A 14,893-nucleotide genomic window follows, 5' to 3' on the forward strand; every position below is an offset into this window, starting at 1 on the left:
TTTGTGCATAACACCCAGTGCTCCATGCAGAACGTGCCCTCTTTAATACCCATCACCAGGCTAACCCATCCTCCCACCCCCCTCCCCTCCAGAACCCTCAGTTTGTTTTTCAGAGTCCATCGTCTCTCATGTCATGGATGTTCTTAAAAGTCCTGACCTGTTAGAGGTACACACTACTGTACTTACAGATTAAATGACATGACGCCTGGGAATTACTTTCCAAACACTCAAACCAAAAAAAAGCAGGGAGAAGAGACAGTGTAAGAATGGCGGGAAATCGATCATTGTTGAAGCTAGATGATAAGTCATGATAATTCATGATAACATCCTCTCTGTTTCTGTGTAAGTTTGAAAATCCCTCTAATAAAAAGTTAAAGATAAACCTATGATCACCTTAATAGTTGCAGAAAAAGTTCATTTGATCACATTCAATACCCATTCATAATTGTGATTCTTAGCAAATTAGAAATAAGAGAGAACTTATTTAACCTACTGAAGTGTGCCTATCAAAACCTATAGCAAACATCATAGTTAATAATGAAACAGAAGCATTTTTTAAAATCAGGAATAAAATAAGGATGCCCTACTATTACCACTTCTTGGCAACATTGAATCAGAGAACTTAATCTGTACAATAACTCAAGAAAAATGAAAGATATAAGGATTGGAAAGAAAAAAATAGGACTTAATTTTTTCAAATGAAATGACTGCATAGAAAAACCCCAAGTGACAATAAATGAATTATTAGAATAAATCTCAGAATAACTAAGAGTTTAGCAAGGGAATGATAAAATCAACAGTCAGAGTGGCATCTACCTTCAGTGCAGAGAGAAGATTCAGCTGGAATAAGACACAGGCAGCTTTCAAAAGTATTGGTACTATTTTATTTCTTAAGATAGATGGCGGAGAAAAGGCCGTTTATTTCATTATTCTATATACCTTATAATATGCATATGTGTGACTCTGTATGAAATAATACATAATAAAAAATTGAAAGCAAATAAAAAATAATGGATTCCTATTTCTAGAACTTGTAAAGCATAAAATATATGGCCATAACTTTTGGGGGGGTTGTAGAGATAATTCTTGCTTTGGGAAAATCACAGTAACTTGCTCTTGAATATCATTTGCCATCTTCAAAATTTCTCTTAACAATCATTATATCGCTGGATTGTTGCCATGTGGCAGTGTGAACTCAGGGTTGCCCAACATTCAGATATTTACCAAAAAGCTGGAAATAAAAACTTTTTTAATGTATGCAACTGCTTTGAAACACTATGAAGGCCAAATGAAAGGCATCTGTCTGTACGCTGCTAGACTATGACCTCTGTTCTAGACTCCAAGTCGTAGAGGTAGCCTTTGACCCTGAAAGAGTAGGCTCATTCCCTTTTAGAAGAGGCCTGAATCTTCCAGTCCACCCCACACCTCCTAGTTCTTCTCCCATCCGGCCTTCATTCTGCGTTCCCTGCCTGGGCCAGCAGGTGGCTGAGTTTGTGAATCCGTCTTCCAGAAACTATGGCATTGAGAAGAATCCACCTGTATTTCTCCCAATTTACCACCAGAGGGCAGGCATGCAAAATAAGAGGAGAAAACCATAGTTTTTGCTCCTTTCAGGGAAAGGAGTCCAGAGATGAACCATGCAAATTATGTCTATCTGAATTTTAACCATGAAAATGTTATACATTTATCTGTATTTAGATGTATTCTGTACACATAAGGTGCACGGGTGGGAATGTTCACGTCTTGCTGGAGCTGATCAAAAATCAGTTGCAACAGTTTGAAGTGGGACGTCTCTGGAGATGAAGCTCTGAGACTCAGCCTGGTTCTGCTCAGACCTGTGGCTCAGGACAAGCATGCACTTGGCGTGTTTCAGAAATCTTTACAAATGAGTGAATGATTCCGTATGCTCCTTCACAGTCACACCTGCTTGCTGAACACATCTCTAGAAGGGAATCTCTCTGCATCTGCTGTCCTCAGGATAGGAAACGAGGAGAGATTCTATATGGGGTGAGGAAGGGATAAGGAGGCTCTGTTCCAGACAGCAGGCAGTTACAGTGTGAGGTGTGCTGGTAAATGTTTAACAACCAGTTCTCAAAACAAACAAAAAAGCTCTGATTTGCAGCATTTGCCATTTCCACAGTATAAATACTCCTCTTTGGCTGACTTCAAGGTACCCCTGTGGCATCACAGAACACAGAGTTGGGAAAAATACACAACAGGGCTCTCACCAGCCAGAACAAGCCAGCTTTATCACTACTGACTCGCATGCACCTTGTACTCCCATTTCAAAGTTAAATCTTCACTGTAGAAACAGGCCTACTCTTAACATTTGCAGAGTTTAGGGTGAGTGTACAAACGGAGGTCCACATATTTTATATCTCAATATTTAAGTTATAAATCAAACGAACACATGGCTAATTAAAATATGTCTTATCCTGCTGCCGTAACAAATATACCTTCATAACTACCTGGAAAGTCGGGTTTAAATTTAGAATTCTATGCCTCATATGGCCAGAGAGAAGAAGCTGTCCCTGGCCCTGTATCCCGGGCCCAGCCCCTTTCCTTCTCACTCACCCCCAGCGCACACAAACCCTACCCCGGGCTTCCAAGCCCTGTTGCACCTTGCAAGCAGCTGTCCCTTGGCCATCCCTTGGGTCCAGGTGTGTTAGCACGTTGGCAATGTGGTCTGTGCACTGGAGAACTGGCCCAGGGAAGAGGCCACACCAGCATAAAAGTAGTCTTGAGGTCACTTGGGCAGGGAATTATGGGGTCCCAAGACCTGAAGCATGGAAAGTAGGCAGGTCCTCATTATCCTGTGGATTCTTCAATTCCTGGGAAGGGCAAAGCCAGACTAGGACCCAAGCAGGCCCTTTAAAGTACAGGACTCAGGACAAGGAGCCTTCTCTCCCAGGCCTGAGAGCAATTACAGCACAAAGGTCCCTCCTGCTGTGCAGGTCTTATGATTTTTGTGTTTAACATTCCTACCTTGATAGGACTCCTGAAATTTCAGTCACTCAGGCAGAGAAATGAGCACTTCTATTGATTGGGACTGAGCTGTAAGGTGAAGGAATGAAAAGATGGTTCTGCCCCAATATTCCCCAAAGGGAAATTCATTACATTTGAGTCTTCACTTACGCTTTAGAGAAAGATCAGCAAATCCGGACTCAAGGGCCAAATCCTGCCAAGCTGTTTTTGTATGGCCCATGAGCTAAGAATGGATTTTATATTTTGCAAGTGTTGAAAAAAAAAATCAAAAGAAGAGGACTATTTCAAGACATGGGGAAACTACATGAAATTCTAATTTCAGTGTCCATAAATTAACATTTTATAGGAACACAGCCCTACCCATTTATTTGTATGTTGTCTAAGGCTATTTTCCCACTACAACAGCAGAATTGGATGGTTGTGTCAGAGACTCTGGCCACAGAGCCTAAATTATTCACTCTCTGATCCTTTACAGTGAAAGCTTGCCAACCCCAGCTTAAGAGTTAAGTTTCTTTCCTATGTTTCTCCAGAGGAGATTGGTGGTAGGTAGAGTAGGAAGGGCAGGGAGGGGACAAGGAAAAGGGGAGACCAGAAGTTGACCAGGGAACCTGCAGAGCTTTACCTCCTTTCCCTTAGAAAGTGAAGCAGTACATGGGCATCCAGGGCCTGCCGAGAGGGCACTTGAGGACAGGAGGGCGGAGAAGTGGGCATGGTGCCCTGTAGCACCCAGGCCAGGATTTGCCTTTGTATCTCCCATTAATCCCACTTATAGCCTCCACTTAATTGGAACATTAAATCACAACGGTGAAAGTCACTACAGTTCCTTTGCTGTGTGATTATTTTTGTAGCTGAAGATGGCAGTGGGCACTCATCATTAAAACATCTAGAGCAGGGGTGCCTGGGTGGCTCAGTTGGTTAAGCATGTGCTTAACCTGCTTCTCCCTCTGCCTGCCGCTCCCCCTGCTTGTGCTCTCTCTCTCTCTCTCTGGCAAATAAATAAATAAAATCTTAAAAAAAAAAAAAAAGACATCTAGAGCAGTGCTGTCTACTAGAAATACAATGTAAGCCAGAATATAATTTTAAATTTTCTAGGAGCTTCATTTAAAAAAGTAAAAAGAACCAATGATATTAATAAAGTATCTTATTTGATCCAATATATACAAATTATCAACTCAATATGTAAGCAATGTAAAATTATCAGTGAAATATTCTGTACTCCTTTTTCATTCTAAGTCTTTTAAATCTGATGGATATTTCACACAGCACATCTCAACCTGAAAATCTCATGATCAATTTTTTTTTTGAGATAAAACTAAAATGAGATTTATTTCAATAAAAAAACAACTGATAGTTGAAAACACATCAGGATGTGGATACCCTTTTCTAATTTTTCTAATATTTTAGTTGACTGACAAATGCACAGAAGTATTCCAAATAATGGGGGTGGAGGGATGGGTTAAATGGGTGAAGGGTATTGAGGACACTTGTGATTAGCACTGGGGTGTTATATGTAAGTGATGAATCACTAAATTCTACTCCTGAAACTAATATTACACTATATGTTAACTAACTGGAATTTAAATAAAAACTTGAAACAAGAAAGAAAGAAAGAAAGAAAGAAAGAAAGAAAGAAAGAAAGAAAGAAAGAAAGAAAGAAAAGAAAAGAAAAGAAAAGAAAGAGAAAAAGAAAGAAAGGGAGAAAGGGAGGGAGGGAGGAAGGAGGAAAGAGAAATGAAAAAAGGAAAGAAAAAGAAAAAAAGAAGTATTCCAAATAAGAGTTGGGACGGCCAGAAATATTGTAGAAAAAGTGTCCACATTCAGTGGAAAGCTAGATTAGATGTCTTTCGGGGCCCTTGCAAGGCTAAGACTTTCAGATTCTTTTAGAGAATGCCAGTCACTTTAATTAACATAGTTGAAAGAACAAATTCCATGTTATAGTGTTAAGCTACAAAAACTTTGCAATATTAGTTCCAAAAACACTAAATAAAAATTTTACTTTAAATTTGCTATTTAAATGACATATTAAAGACTGAAACAAAAAATAACAAAACAGAATTCTTATTACATCATGGTGAGATTCTTCTCAAGCTGTAGAACAGTTTCCTTAAAGGCAGAATCCTCTGCCCAATTGGCTTTACTTCCTAAAATGAGGTTCTGAAACACATGTTGAATAACTGTCGTAATTTGTATCTCCATCTGCAGGTTTTGTTGTATGGTCTTTATCTTGTCTGAATTTTCCATACTGGCCAAATCATCTTTCTGTTTGTTCTTTTCAGTCTGTATTTCTAAAAGCTTACCTTCTGAAGCTTGTTTTAATTGTAATCTCTTCTTTCTAACATCAAGTAGTTTTTCCTCCAAATCCCAAGATTCCTGTTGTGATTTCATTATTAATTTGTTTAGCTTTAATACGTGTTTCATGTTATCCATGAGCACACTAGTCTTGGGGTTAATCTTCTCCAGGTTTTTTTTAAGTGCAGTCGAAAGTTGCATCCTGTCTAATGCAAGCTTTTTTATTTCAAAAGCAATTTTCACATCTTCAATTTCATTTTCCAGGTCTTCAATTTTAGCTTCAATTTCCTTATCTTGCATGATTTGTTCTGGAGTTTTTGTTCTGGAGATTTTGTTCTGGAGTTTTTTCTTCATTGCATCAACTACTGATTTATATTCCAAGAGTTGTTGTTTTGTCTGTGCTCTCAGCCTGAGCAGCAGGGTCAAGCGGTCCTCGGGACGCGCCGTCTGGGCGCCGGTGACCTGTGGTGACCCGCCTTCCTCGCCTCCCGCTCCGGAGTCCGCGGGCTCGGTGACCGCTTGCTCTCTGGGTTGCTTCTCCATTCTCCAATTCCTCCGGTGCCTCATGATCAATTTTTATCAGAAATACTTGATCTCTATATTTTATGAAACTCACAGTTGAAAAAGTAAATCATATACTCAAATTCTTCTAAATATACTTAAACGTTTTCTAATAATTGAGCCAAGTTTCGGTTTTTAAATATAAATTGAAATTAAATGAAATTAAAATTCAGTTCTTCAGTTGTACTAACCACATTTTAGGTGCTCAGTAGTTACATACAACTAGGGACTACCATACCGAACAGAGCAGCTCCACTTAAATCCACAACACAGAACTGCCATGCATTGTTCCCTGGGATTGGTTTCTAGCAACAACTGGGCAACACTGCAATATTACACAGCACTTGTTCTCTCCTGTTAAGCTCTCTAAACAACAGGGAAACAAGATCTGTAATTTCTCCATGCTGGCTGCCTGCAAAGGTGACCCTCCTCAGGATCATCCACCTAGAGGAAATGGCTGATCTCCTGTGACCCCCAAAGAGCCACCAGGAAGAAGATAGGGTCTTTTTTGGCCAACACAGTTTCCAAAGGGCAAAGTTTCCAAAAAAAGTCCCAAAGGTTGTAATATTTCCATACTGCCTATCAAATTCATAAATAAGTCTTGTTGGCTTTGTCCTTAAAATAAATTTTAGTTGGAGGATTCACACTCCCCAATTTTAAAACCTACTACAAAGCTATAGTAATCAAGATAATGTAGTAACTGGCATAAGGAGATTATATATAATAATATATAATTATATATATACATTTATGTTATATAGTATATATAGCATACATATATACTACTATACTATAGTATACTACTATATAGTAGACTACTATATTATGTTATATAGTGTGTGTGTGTATGTGTACATATATATACATATAATCTTTTATTCACTTGCAAAAGCCTCCTAATTGGTTTTCCTGCCCTCATTCTTGCCCACTATAACCCATTCTTCACACAGCAGCCAACCCAATTTGTATATATGTGTGTGCATGCACATGTATGTGAGGGGGGTTTTTTAAATGTATTTATTTATTATGTGTCTAACTTATTTTATAATAATTCCATGCTCATTAAAAAGTTGCAAAAATAGTACAAAGATTCCCATGTACCCTTCACCAAGCTTCCCCATCTATGTAACCATAGAATAATCAACACCAACACCAAGAAATTTATACTATCCTATTAGCTAATCTACAGACCTTACTTAAATTTCACTAGGTGTCCCATCACTGTCCTTTTTCTGCTTCAGAATCCAATCCAGGACCCATATTACATTTAGTTGTCTTGCCTCCTTAGTCTCCACCAATTATAGAGAGTTCCTCCGTCTTTCTGTGTCTTTTATAACCTTGACACCTTTCAAGAATACAGGCTAGTTATTTTGTAGAATGCCTCTCTATTTTGATTTATCTGATGTTCATTCATGATTAATTTCAAGTTATGCATTTTTGGCAAGAACACCACAGAAGTGGTGTTGTTGTGTGCTCTTCTTGGTCATCTTATCAGAAAGCACATGGTGTAGATTTTTCCATTACTAGTGATCACTTGGTTAAGGGGGTGTCTCCAGGTTTCTCCTCCATAAATTCACGAGTTTTCCCTTTGTACAAAGAATCCTGTGGGAGATACTATGAGACTATGCAAACAGTCCTCTTTCTTATCATGCTTTTGCCCACTAAATTTAGTATTGGTTGATGATTCTTGTGTGCACAGATTATTACTATGGAGTTTGTCAAATGATGATTTTCTACATCCATCATTTCTTCTATGTTAATTAATTAATCTCCTGTAAGGAAGAGCTGTTCGTTTTATTTATTTATTTATTTGTTTGTTTATTTATTTATTTATTTATTATACATGGGTATTTATTTTATTCTTTTTTTTTTAAGATTTTATTTATTTATTTGACAGAGAGAAAGATAGCGAGAGCAGGAACACAAGCAGGGGGAGTGGGAGAGGGAGAAGCAGGCTTCCCGCCACGCAGGGAGCCTGATGTGGGGCTCGATCCCAGGACTCTGGGACCATGACCTGAGCCGAAGGCAGACGCTTAATGACTGAGCCACCCAGGCGCCCCTATTTATTTTATTCTATGAGATATAATTCATATTATCACTCTTTATTTTATTGTATCAATTGTCCTAGATTTGGTCATTGGGAGCTCTTTCAATTGGCTCCTTTGCCTTTTGAAACACTCCCCATCTCTTCCTAAATACTTCTCTGCCTTCTGGCACTGCAAAATATTCCAGGCTCATCCTGTACTTTCCCTGGCCCAGGCCAGCAGCCTCATCTTCTTAAAAGATCATTCGGGCCAGGTCACCCTCTGCTTTATACCTCTCAGTAACTACTCAGAGAAAAAAAATCCCTACTGTGGTTTCAAGGCCCCTTTTCACTTCTCAAGGCTTGATCCTTGCTGCTCTCTCCCATTGCTCACTTGTGCTCTGGGTACATGGTGTTTTGACAACTTCTACGACATGCCCAGCTGTTTCGACCGCAGGACCTTTGCACAGCTGGGTCTTGGTGCTCCTTCAGCTTCAGCATCCATCGCCTCCACAGAAAGGATTCCTTAACCTCTCTACCTAAAAGAGTTCCCAAGCGCTCATCCTCCAATTATCACTTCACTGCCCACTTCTCCTTAGCAAATGGGCATAATCTCTGCTGTGTTTGCTTTAAAACATACATACTGTCAACACTTTTTCTATTTTTGGCATTTAAAAATCAGGGTTAAATAAATACGAGTGCAGCAGTTGTAAACGTAGATCATTAAGGCAAGGTGAATTGAGCATCAAGTCCAACAGTGTTGCCAACAGTGACATGATTTCCAACACCTTCCACAACCTTGGCAAAGTTCCAAACAAAACAAACTACATTCCTCTTTGATTTACACAATAGTTGCACCCCTGGAAAATTCAGTGTTTATTAAAATCGAGCAGAAAATACTTTTGTGTTTACATATAAAACAGGATGAGGTTTTCAGCTCAGAGCATTATAAAGAAGTTTTTCACTGACTTGAAGGTCAGGCAGGGCACCTTAGAGTCATGTGCAGTTTTCCACTGAGCCAGACTATCCCGGGCTTTGTAAGATATTTAGCATCCCTAACCTTTCCAGCAGATCTCCAAACACTGTGCCAGGCAAGCGGATCCCTATTTGACTAAGATTTCTAAAACATTTAGATTTCTGAACCTACTTGTTTTAGATTTCTACAACACCTCCTGGGGTGGGGAAGAGCAGTGTTAAGAAGCCGTGATGCAGGACTGAGCCCCGTAGACAAGACAAGCAGAGAAACCACAGGGTGGGGCTTTTGTGTGTGATCACTCCATCTCACAATAGTTACCATGATATTAGAAGCTATAACTGCCAGGAAGACACTCCCAGGCAAGAAGGAAAGAGAGCACCCTGATCCCACCTAGGAGTCCCCCCTTCTTCCTCTGATATCCCCATAACACAGCTCCTCTCTTGGGCCATTGAGGGTTTCTATTCTATATGAGCATTGTCCAGGCACACAGCCATCCTCCCTATTAGCCTCAGTTGACTCAGTCAAACACAAAAGATACCTACCTCTAGGACGCTTGTGTGCATTAAATGGGTAAACGCCTGGCACGAGGTAGAGGCTCACTCCCGTGCATCCCTGCTCCGCTGTCCTGATCTGACCACGCTAGTGTTATCCGTGGACACTTTGCTTTCCAGCCTTTGCCCACAGTTGGTGTCTCTGGGCATTAGTCACATTCCCAGCTGGAGATGGGCAGTGCACTCAAACGATTTTACTGCAGAGATTTTACAAAGGCACTAACAGGCAGGCAGAAGGTAACTGACAAGAGCTACGGAGGTACTAGCTGTGCAGAGAAGCCCTTTCTACCTCCATACCTGAAGGACAGAGGAAGGGGACAGAGTTACTGGAGTCTAGTAAACACAGGGACTGCAGAAGAAGGTCTGCCCACCAGGAACTGTGGCCATACATCAGCAGCTCTCAAACTTTAGAGACAATCAAAATCACCTTGAAGGGCTTGTTAAAATACAGACTGCTGAGTTCGCCTGGAACCAAGGGGCCAAGAACTTGCATTTTTAACCAGCTCCCGGTCGTGCAGTTGTTGCTGATGTGATGCCCAGTCTTTGAGAATCACGGCCATGGAGGAACAAACCACAGTGGGGAGAGGAGGAGGCAGTATAAACACCTGACCTCTCCCCCGCTCCACCTCCCAGGCCTCTGCTAGTGTTTCCCACTGGCTGAACCTACCTGATGCTAGAGGACAAGGAGCAAGGGTGGTGGAGGCTGGGCAGGTCCTGCCGCTGAGACCCGGAGCCAGGAAGAGAATGAAGCCGAGAGGTAGAGAACAAGGATCATCGGAGGCTGCCCCAACCTTCCCCTTGCCCTGCGCTCCACCAGCCCAGTAAGCAGAGGACCCCGTTCTCATTCCAGGACTGTTTTCTGCCCTGTGGCTTCTTTGAGTATTATTCTTGAGTGCTAGAATAGATTAGATTTTGCTCAGAGGCTTAAAGAAAATTATGATCCTCTCGACTCAATTAAATAAATAAGCTATCATGTCTTGTTGCCCTGTAGTAATTTTACCCATTTCATGCGTTGAGAGATTCACATCTGGAGTGAAGCTGTCTTTCTTCACCCCTCTCAATTCAGCCCTTTCCACAGCTGTTTCCAGGGGGCCTGTTTTCTGATTAAAACACAGAATTTTTTTCTTAGAATTTAAGGTTTTTTAAAAAAATTAAGGAAATGATAATAAAATAGTACTTCTTAGACTCCATCACAATTTTGCTTTTTATACCTCTTGCTCCCAACTTTGAGGAGTAAAACTTTTTTATCTTTTTTTTTTTTTTAGCAGTGAGCCTGAATCTCTGAAGACTTGGCATGCACAGTTCAGAAGGAAGAAAATCAAATTAAATCCCATTTTCTGTTTATGAATGAAAACACTAACCATTGTTAGTAGTTCTTCAAAAACCCCAAGTCCCCAGAGTTATCCCTGAGACTGAGACAATTTTCACACAGCAACTCTCAGAACTCAGGCAACATTGATAAGGAGAACAACCGGGCGGGTAGATGATCCCAGCCAGAAGCCCACAAGGGCTGGAAGGTGTCAAAGTCTGACTTAAAGGAAGTCTGTCTTTGGTAGCCTCGGAGTCACCGAATGCCTTCACAGAATGCCCTCCTGCTGCCCTCCAGCCACCCACCAGGTTTCCTGCTCTGCTTTTCTCACTGAGTCACCTTGCTCTCCACCTACAAAGGTGAAAGGGCTTATCTTTCGTACCAACTCTCATCCAGTGGTGGTGGTGGCCTGTATTGTTGTGTTGAGATGAATTACAGTGTTTCTCTTCTAGTAAAACAAGGGAACACATGAAGGAAGAAGATAATTATGAATTATGGTAAGGAAACAAATCATACCAATGAGAGTAACTGGTGGGGGCAGCTTTAAATAGAGGGGCGGTCAGGGAGACTGCTCCATGGTATTTGAATTAAAGCTAAAGAACGGTGTTTTTTAAAAAAGATTTATTTATTTGAAAGAGAGAGAGTGCGCGCACACATGCGTGTGAGTGAAGGGAAGGGCAGAGGGAGAGAATCTTCAAGCAGACTCCCCATTGAGCCCAGACCCCATGACCCATGAGATCATGACCTGAACCAAAACCAAGAGTCAGTTGCCCAACTGACTGAGTCACCCAGATGCCCCAAGAATGGTATTTCTTTAAAGATTTTATTCATTTATTAGAGACAGTGTGTGTGCACACGTGCAGGGATAGGGGCTGAGAGGAAGGGATGGGGGAGGGAGAGGTACAAACAGACTCTGCACCAAGCATGGAGCCAGCTGTGGGGCTTGATCCCACAACCCCTGGAGCATGACCTGAGCTGAAATCAAGAGTCAGATGCTCAACCAACTGAGCCACCCAGGAGCCCCAGTAAGATTTCTTTAAAAATGTATAAAAGTGGGCAAAGGACTCGAGTAGACATTTCTCCAAAGAAAATACACAAATAACCAGTAAGCACATAAAAGGTGTTTAATATCACTAATCATTAGGAAAATGCAAATCAAAATCATAATGAGAGGAGTGCCTGGGTGGCACAGTCGGTTAATTGCCTGACTCTTCGTTTCAGCTCAGGGTCATGAGATCTAATCCCACATTGGGTTCTGCACTCAGTGTGGAGTCTGCTTGAGATTCTCTCTCCCTCTTCCTTTGCCCCTCCCACTCATGCTTGCTGCCTCTCAATCTCTCTCTCTCTCAAATAAATGAATAGATAAATCTTTAAAAAAAAAAAAAAAACACAGGGGCGCCTGGGTGGCTCAGTTGGTTAAGCGACTGCCTTCAGCTCAGGTCATGATCCTGGAGTCCCTGGATCGAGTCCCGCATTGGGCTCCCTGCTTGGCGGGGAGTCTGCTTCTCCCTCTGACCCTCCTCCCTCTCATGCTCTCTGTCTCTCATTCTCTCTCTCTCAAATAAATAAATAATAATAAAAAAAAAAAACCACAATGAGATACCATTTTGCACCCATAAAGACGAATGGCTATTATAAACAAAACAACACATAACATAACAAGTGAGACAAGGATGTGGAAAAACTGGACCCCTGGGCATTGCTGGTGAGAACATATAATGGTACAGCTGCTGTGAAAAACAGCATGGCAGTTCCTCAAAAAATTAAACATAAAATTACCATATGCTCTAGCATTTATACTCAAGAGATTCAAATAAATGTCTGTATATATTCATAGCAAGAGTATTCAGAATAGCCACGTGGCAGAAGCAACCTGTTATGGGCTGAATTGTGCCCTCCGACTGACCAATTTATATGTTGAATTCCTAACCCCCAATACCTCAGAATGTGACCATATTTGGAGATAGGATCTTTTTTTTTTAAGATTTTATTTATTTATTTATTTGACAGACAGAGACACAGCGAGAGAGGGAACACAAGCAGGGGGAGAGGGAGAGGGGGAAGCAGACTCCCAGCTGAGCAGGGAGCCCGATGCGGGGCTCGATCCCAGAACCCTGGGATCATGACCTGAGCCAAAGGCAGCTTAATGACTGAGCCACCCAGGTGCCCCGAGATAGGGCCTTTAAAGAGGTAATTAAGGTTAAATGAGGTCACTAGTGTCGCACCCTAATCTAATACAACTGCTGTCCTTATAAGAACGAGAAATTAGGACAAACACACACAGATGACCAAGATACAGGCAGAAGAGAGCATCTACAAGCTATAAGGACCCTGTAAGCCTGAAAGAGCTGGAATTATCTTTCTACTTAAGAAGAAAAGTTTAATTTTTTAGTCACCATGTCAACTACTGGCTAGTGTTGGGCCTGGGATAAATTAAAAACCCTAAGACAGCTTCTTCTGTTTCTTTTAAAAATTTTATCTTCAGCGCTTTCTCATGTAAAATGCTGTTGATTCAGATCTCCTCACTTGAAGCTTATGCAATGGACTTTTTTTAAAACCCTAAGTTCAGGTTCGACTAGTTCAGTGCTCTTTTGTGTTACACTCGGGAGCTGCCCTCACGGTGCAGGTCCCAGCACTGCGGCCCTATAATTACGTGCTTCGGGAGCTTCTGTAAATAATTGCGTTGGATGGGGTCCAAGCAGCTTTTTACTGAGTGCTGGTGTATACAGAAAGGTGTTTCTGTGACCTGCCAGTGTGTCTGTTTGCTTAGTGGATCAGGGGTGACCAAACCCGGGAAAAACCTAGAAACCACAGCCTCTGTCCCCATCACTAGGGGAAAAGCAAAACACCTGTGTACAACCAAATGCTTTTGCAATTTCCTGTACCTATAGTTACTAATATGGTATTTATATAACTGGAATTCTTTCTGTTGCAGGTGACAAAAACCCAAATCAAACTAGGCACAAGAAGGAATTTTTTTTTTTTTTTTTAAGATTTTGTTTATTTGAGAGAGAGAGAATGAGAGACAGAGAGCATGAGAGGGAGGAGGGTCAGAGGGAGAAGCAGACTCCCCACCGAGCAGGGAGCCCGATGCAGGACTCGATCCCGGGACTCCAGGATCATGACCTGAGCCGAAGGCAGTCGCTTAACCGACTGAGCCACCCAGGCGCCCCACAAGAAGGAATTTGATGGTTTCTTAAAGGAACATTTTAGGGAAATCGTCAGGCATGACTGGATCTGGATGCAGGAACCTCTCCCCATTTCTAGAAGGTCTTGTCTTCTTTCTTCCTGAGATTGTCATGTTGTAATTCTGCTCAAGCCTTTCCAGCAAACTCAGGCCCAGCACTTGGTCAGAGCACACCTGGAGAGTGGTGCGCCATGTGGGAAGTCATTCTCCAAGCAAGGAGTGAACAGGTGCAAGGAGACACAGGTGGTGAGTACCAAGGATGGGGCGGTGGGAGTCGTCTGCCCCAGCAGAAGGAAGAATTTTATCCCTGGTACTGTTTAGAATCACCTGTACCTGAATCATTTTGCTAAACAGCTGTCTGACAATAGTCAGTTTTTGTTACTGTTTTGAAATTATCTACACATGTTACACAGAATTATCTGCTCCCCTTCATTGCTGCACCCTGCACCCCGGCTCCCTGTACCTCGGCTCCTGCCGCCCTGGCTTTGGCTCATGTAGGAGTCTGTCCCCTCACTCAGCATATTTCCCTAATGGGCTTATCCACTCCACGGCTCCACCAACCACCTCCTGGCTGGTGGCTTCCAAATCTCTCTCTCCCCTGGCAGCACCGTCGGCTGCCTCTAGGACCCTTCCACTTAAACATCCCACTGTGTCTGAAATGAATTCCCCTTGCTTCTCCCCCCATGCTTCTCATCTCACCAAGATCCATTTCTGTAACAGGCAGCTAACATAACTATCTGGAATGCATGGGTTGCATCCCTAGACTTTAAGGCAAGTCAGCAAAGGCCTCCCTCAAGCTGCCCCTACTTGGGGGCCTCTCAGAGACACGGCCCTGTGCTGGACATCCTCTGGGGCTGACCGAATGTGACCTGACATTGACATCAAGTTGTCTGTTCACAGATCTCCTTCATAAATGCCCAAGACACATGGTGCCTATGCTCTTCCCAGCCACTTTCCAGACAAGAAGGGGAACAAAGTGCGAGTCTCATTCCACACTTCTTCCCTATTTTTT

The 14,893-nt window shown here is 42.0% G+C and overlaps 1 protein-coding gene across 1 annotated transcript; it reads right to left on the reverse strand.

The window, feature by feature from the left end:
• Positions 1 to 4,863: 4,863 nt before the first annotated feature.
• On the reverse strand, positions 4,864 to 5,822 carry LOC117999957 (centromere protein H-like). The gene has a single exon (XM_034989385.1). The coding sequence runs from the start codon at positions 5,815 to 5,817 to the stop codon at positions 5,047 to 5,049; it is 771 nt and encodes a 256-aa protein (XP_034845276.1). The 5' UTR covers positions 5,818 to 5,822; the 3' UTR covers positions 4,864 to 5,046.
• Positions 5,823 to 14,893: the final 9,071 nt, after the last annotated feature.

Source organism: Mirounga leonina, unplaced genomic scaffold (assembly GCF_011800145.1).
Source record: "Mirounga leonina isolate KUSES-001 unplaced genomic scaffold, KU_Mleo_1.0 Mir_115, whole genome shotgun sequence".
In the NCBI taxonomy this organism is placed as follows: domain Eukaryota; kingdom Metazoa; phylum Chordata; class Mammalia; order Carnivora; family Phocidae; genus Mirounga; species Mirounga leonina.

Bases quoted from the DNA above. Each gene is read 5' to 3' on its own strand.
- LOC117999957 (XM_034989385.1), bottom strand. From the start codon at position 5,817: ATGGAGAAGCAACCCAGAGAGCAAGCGGTCACCGAGCCCGCGGACTCC.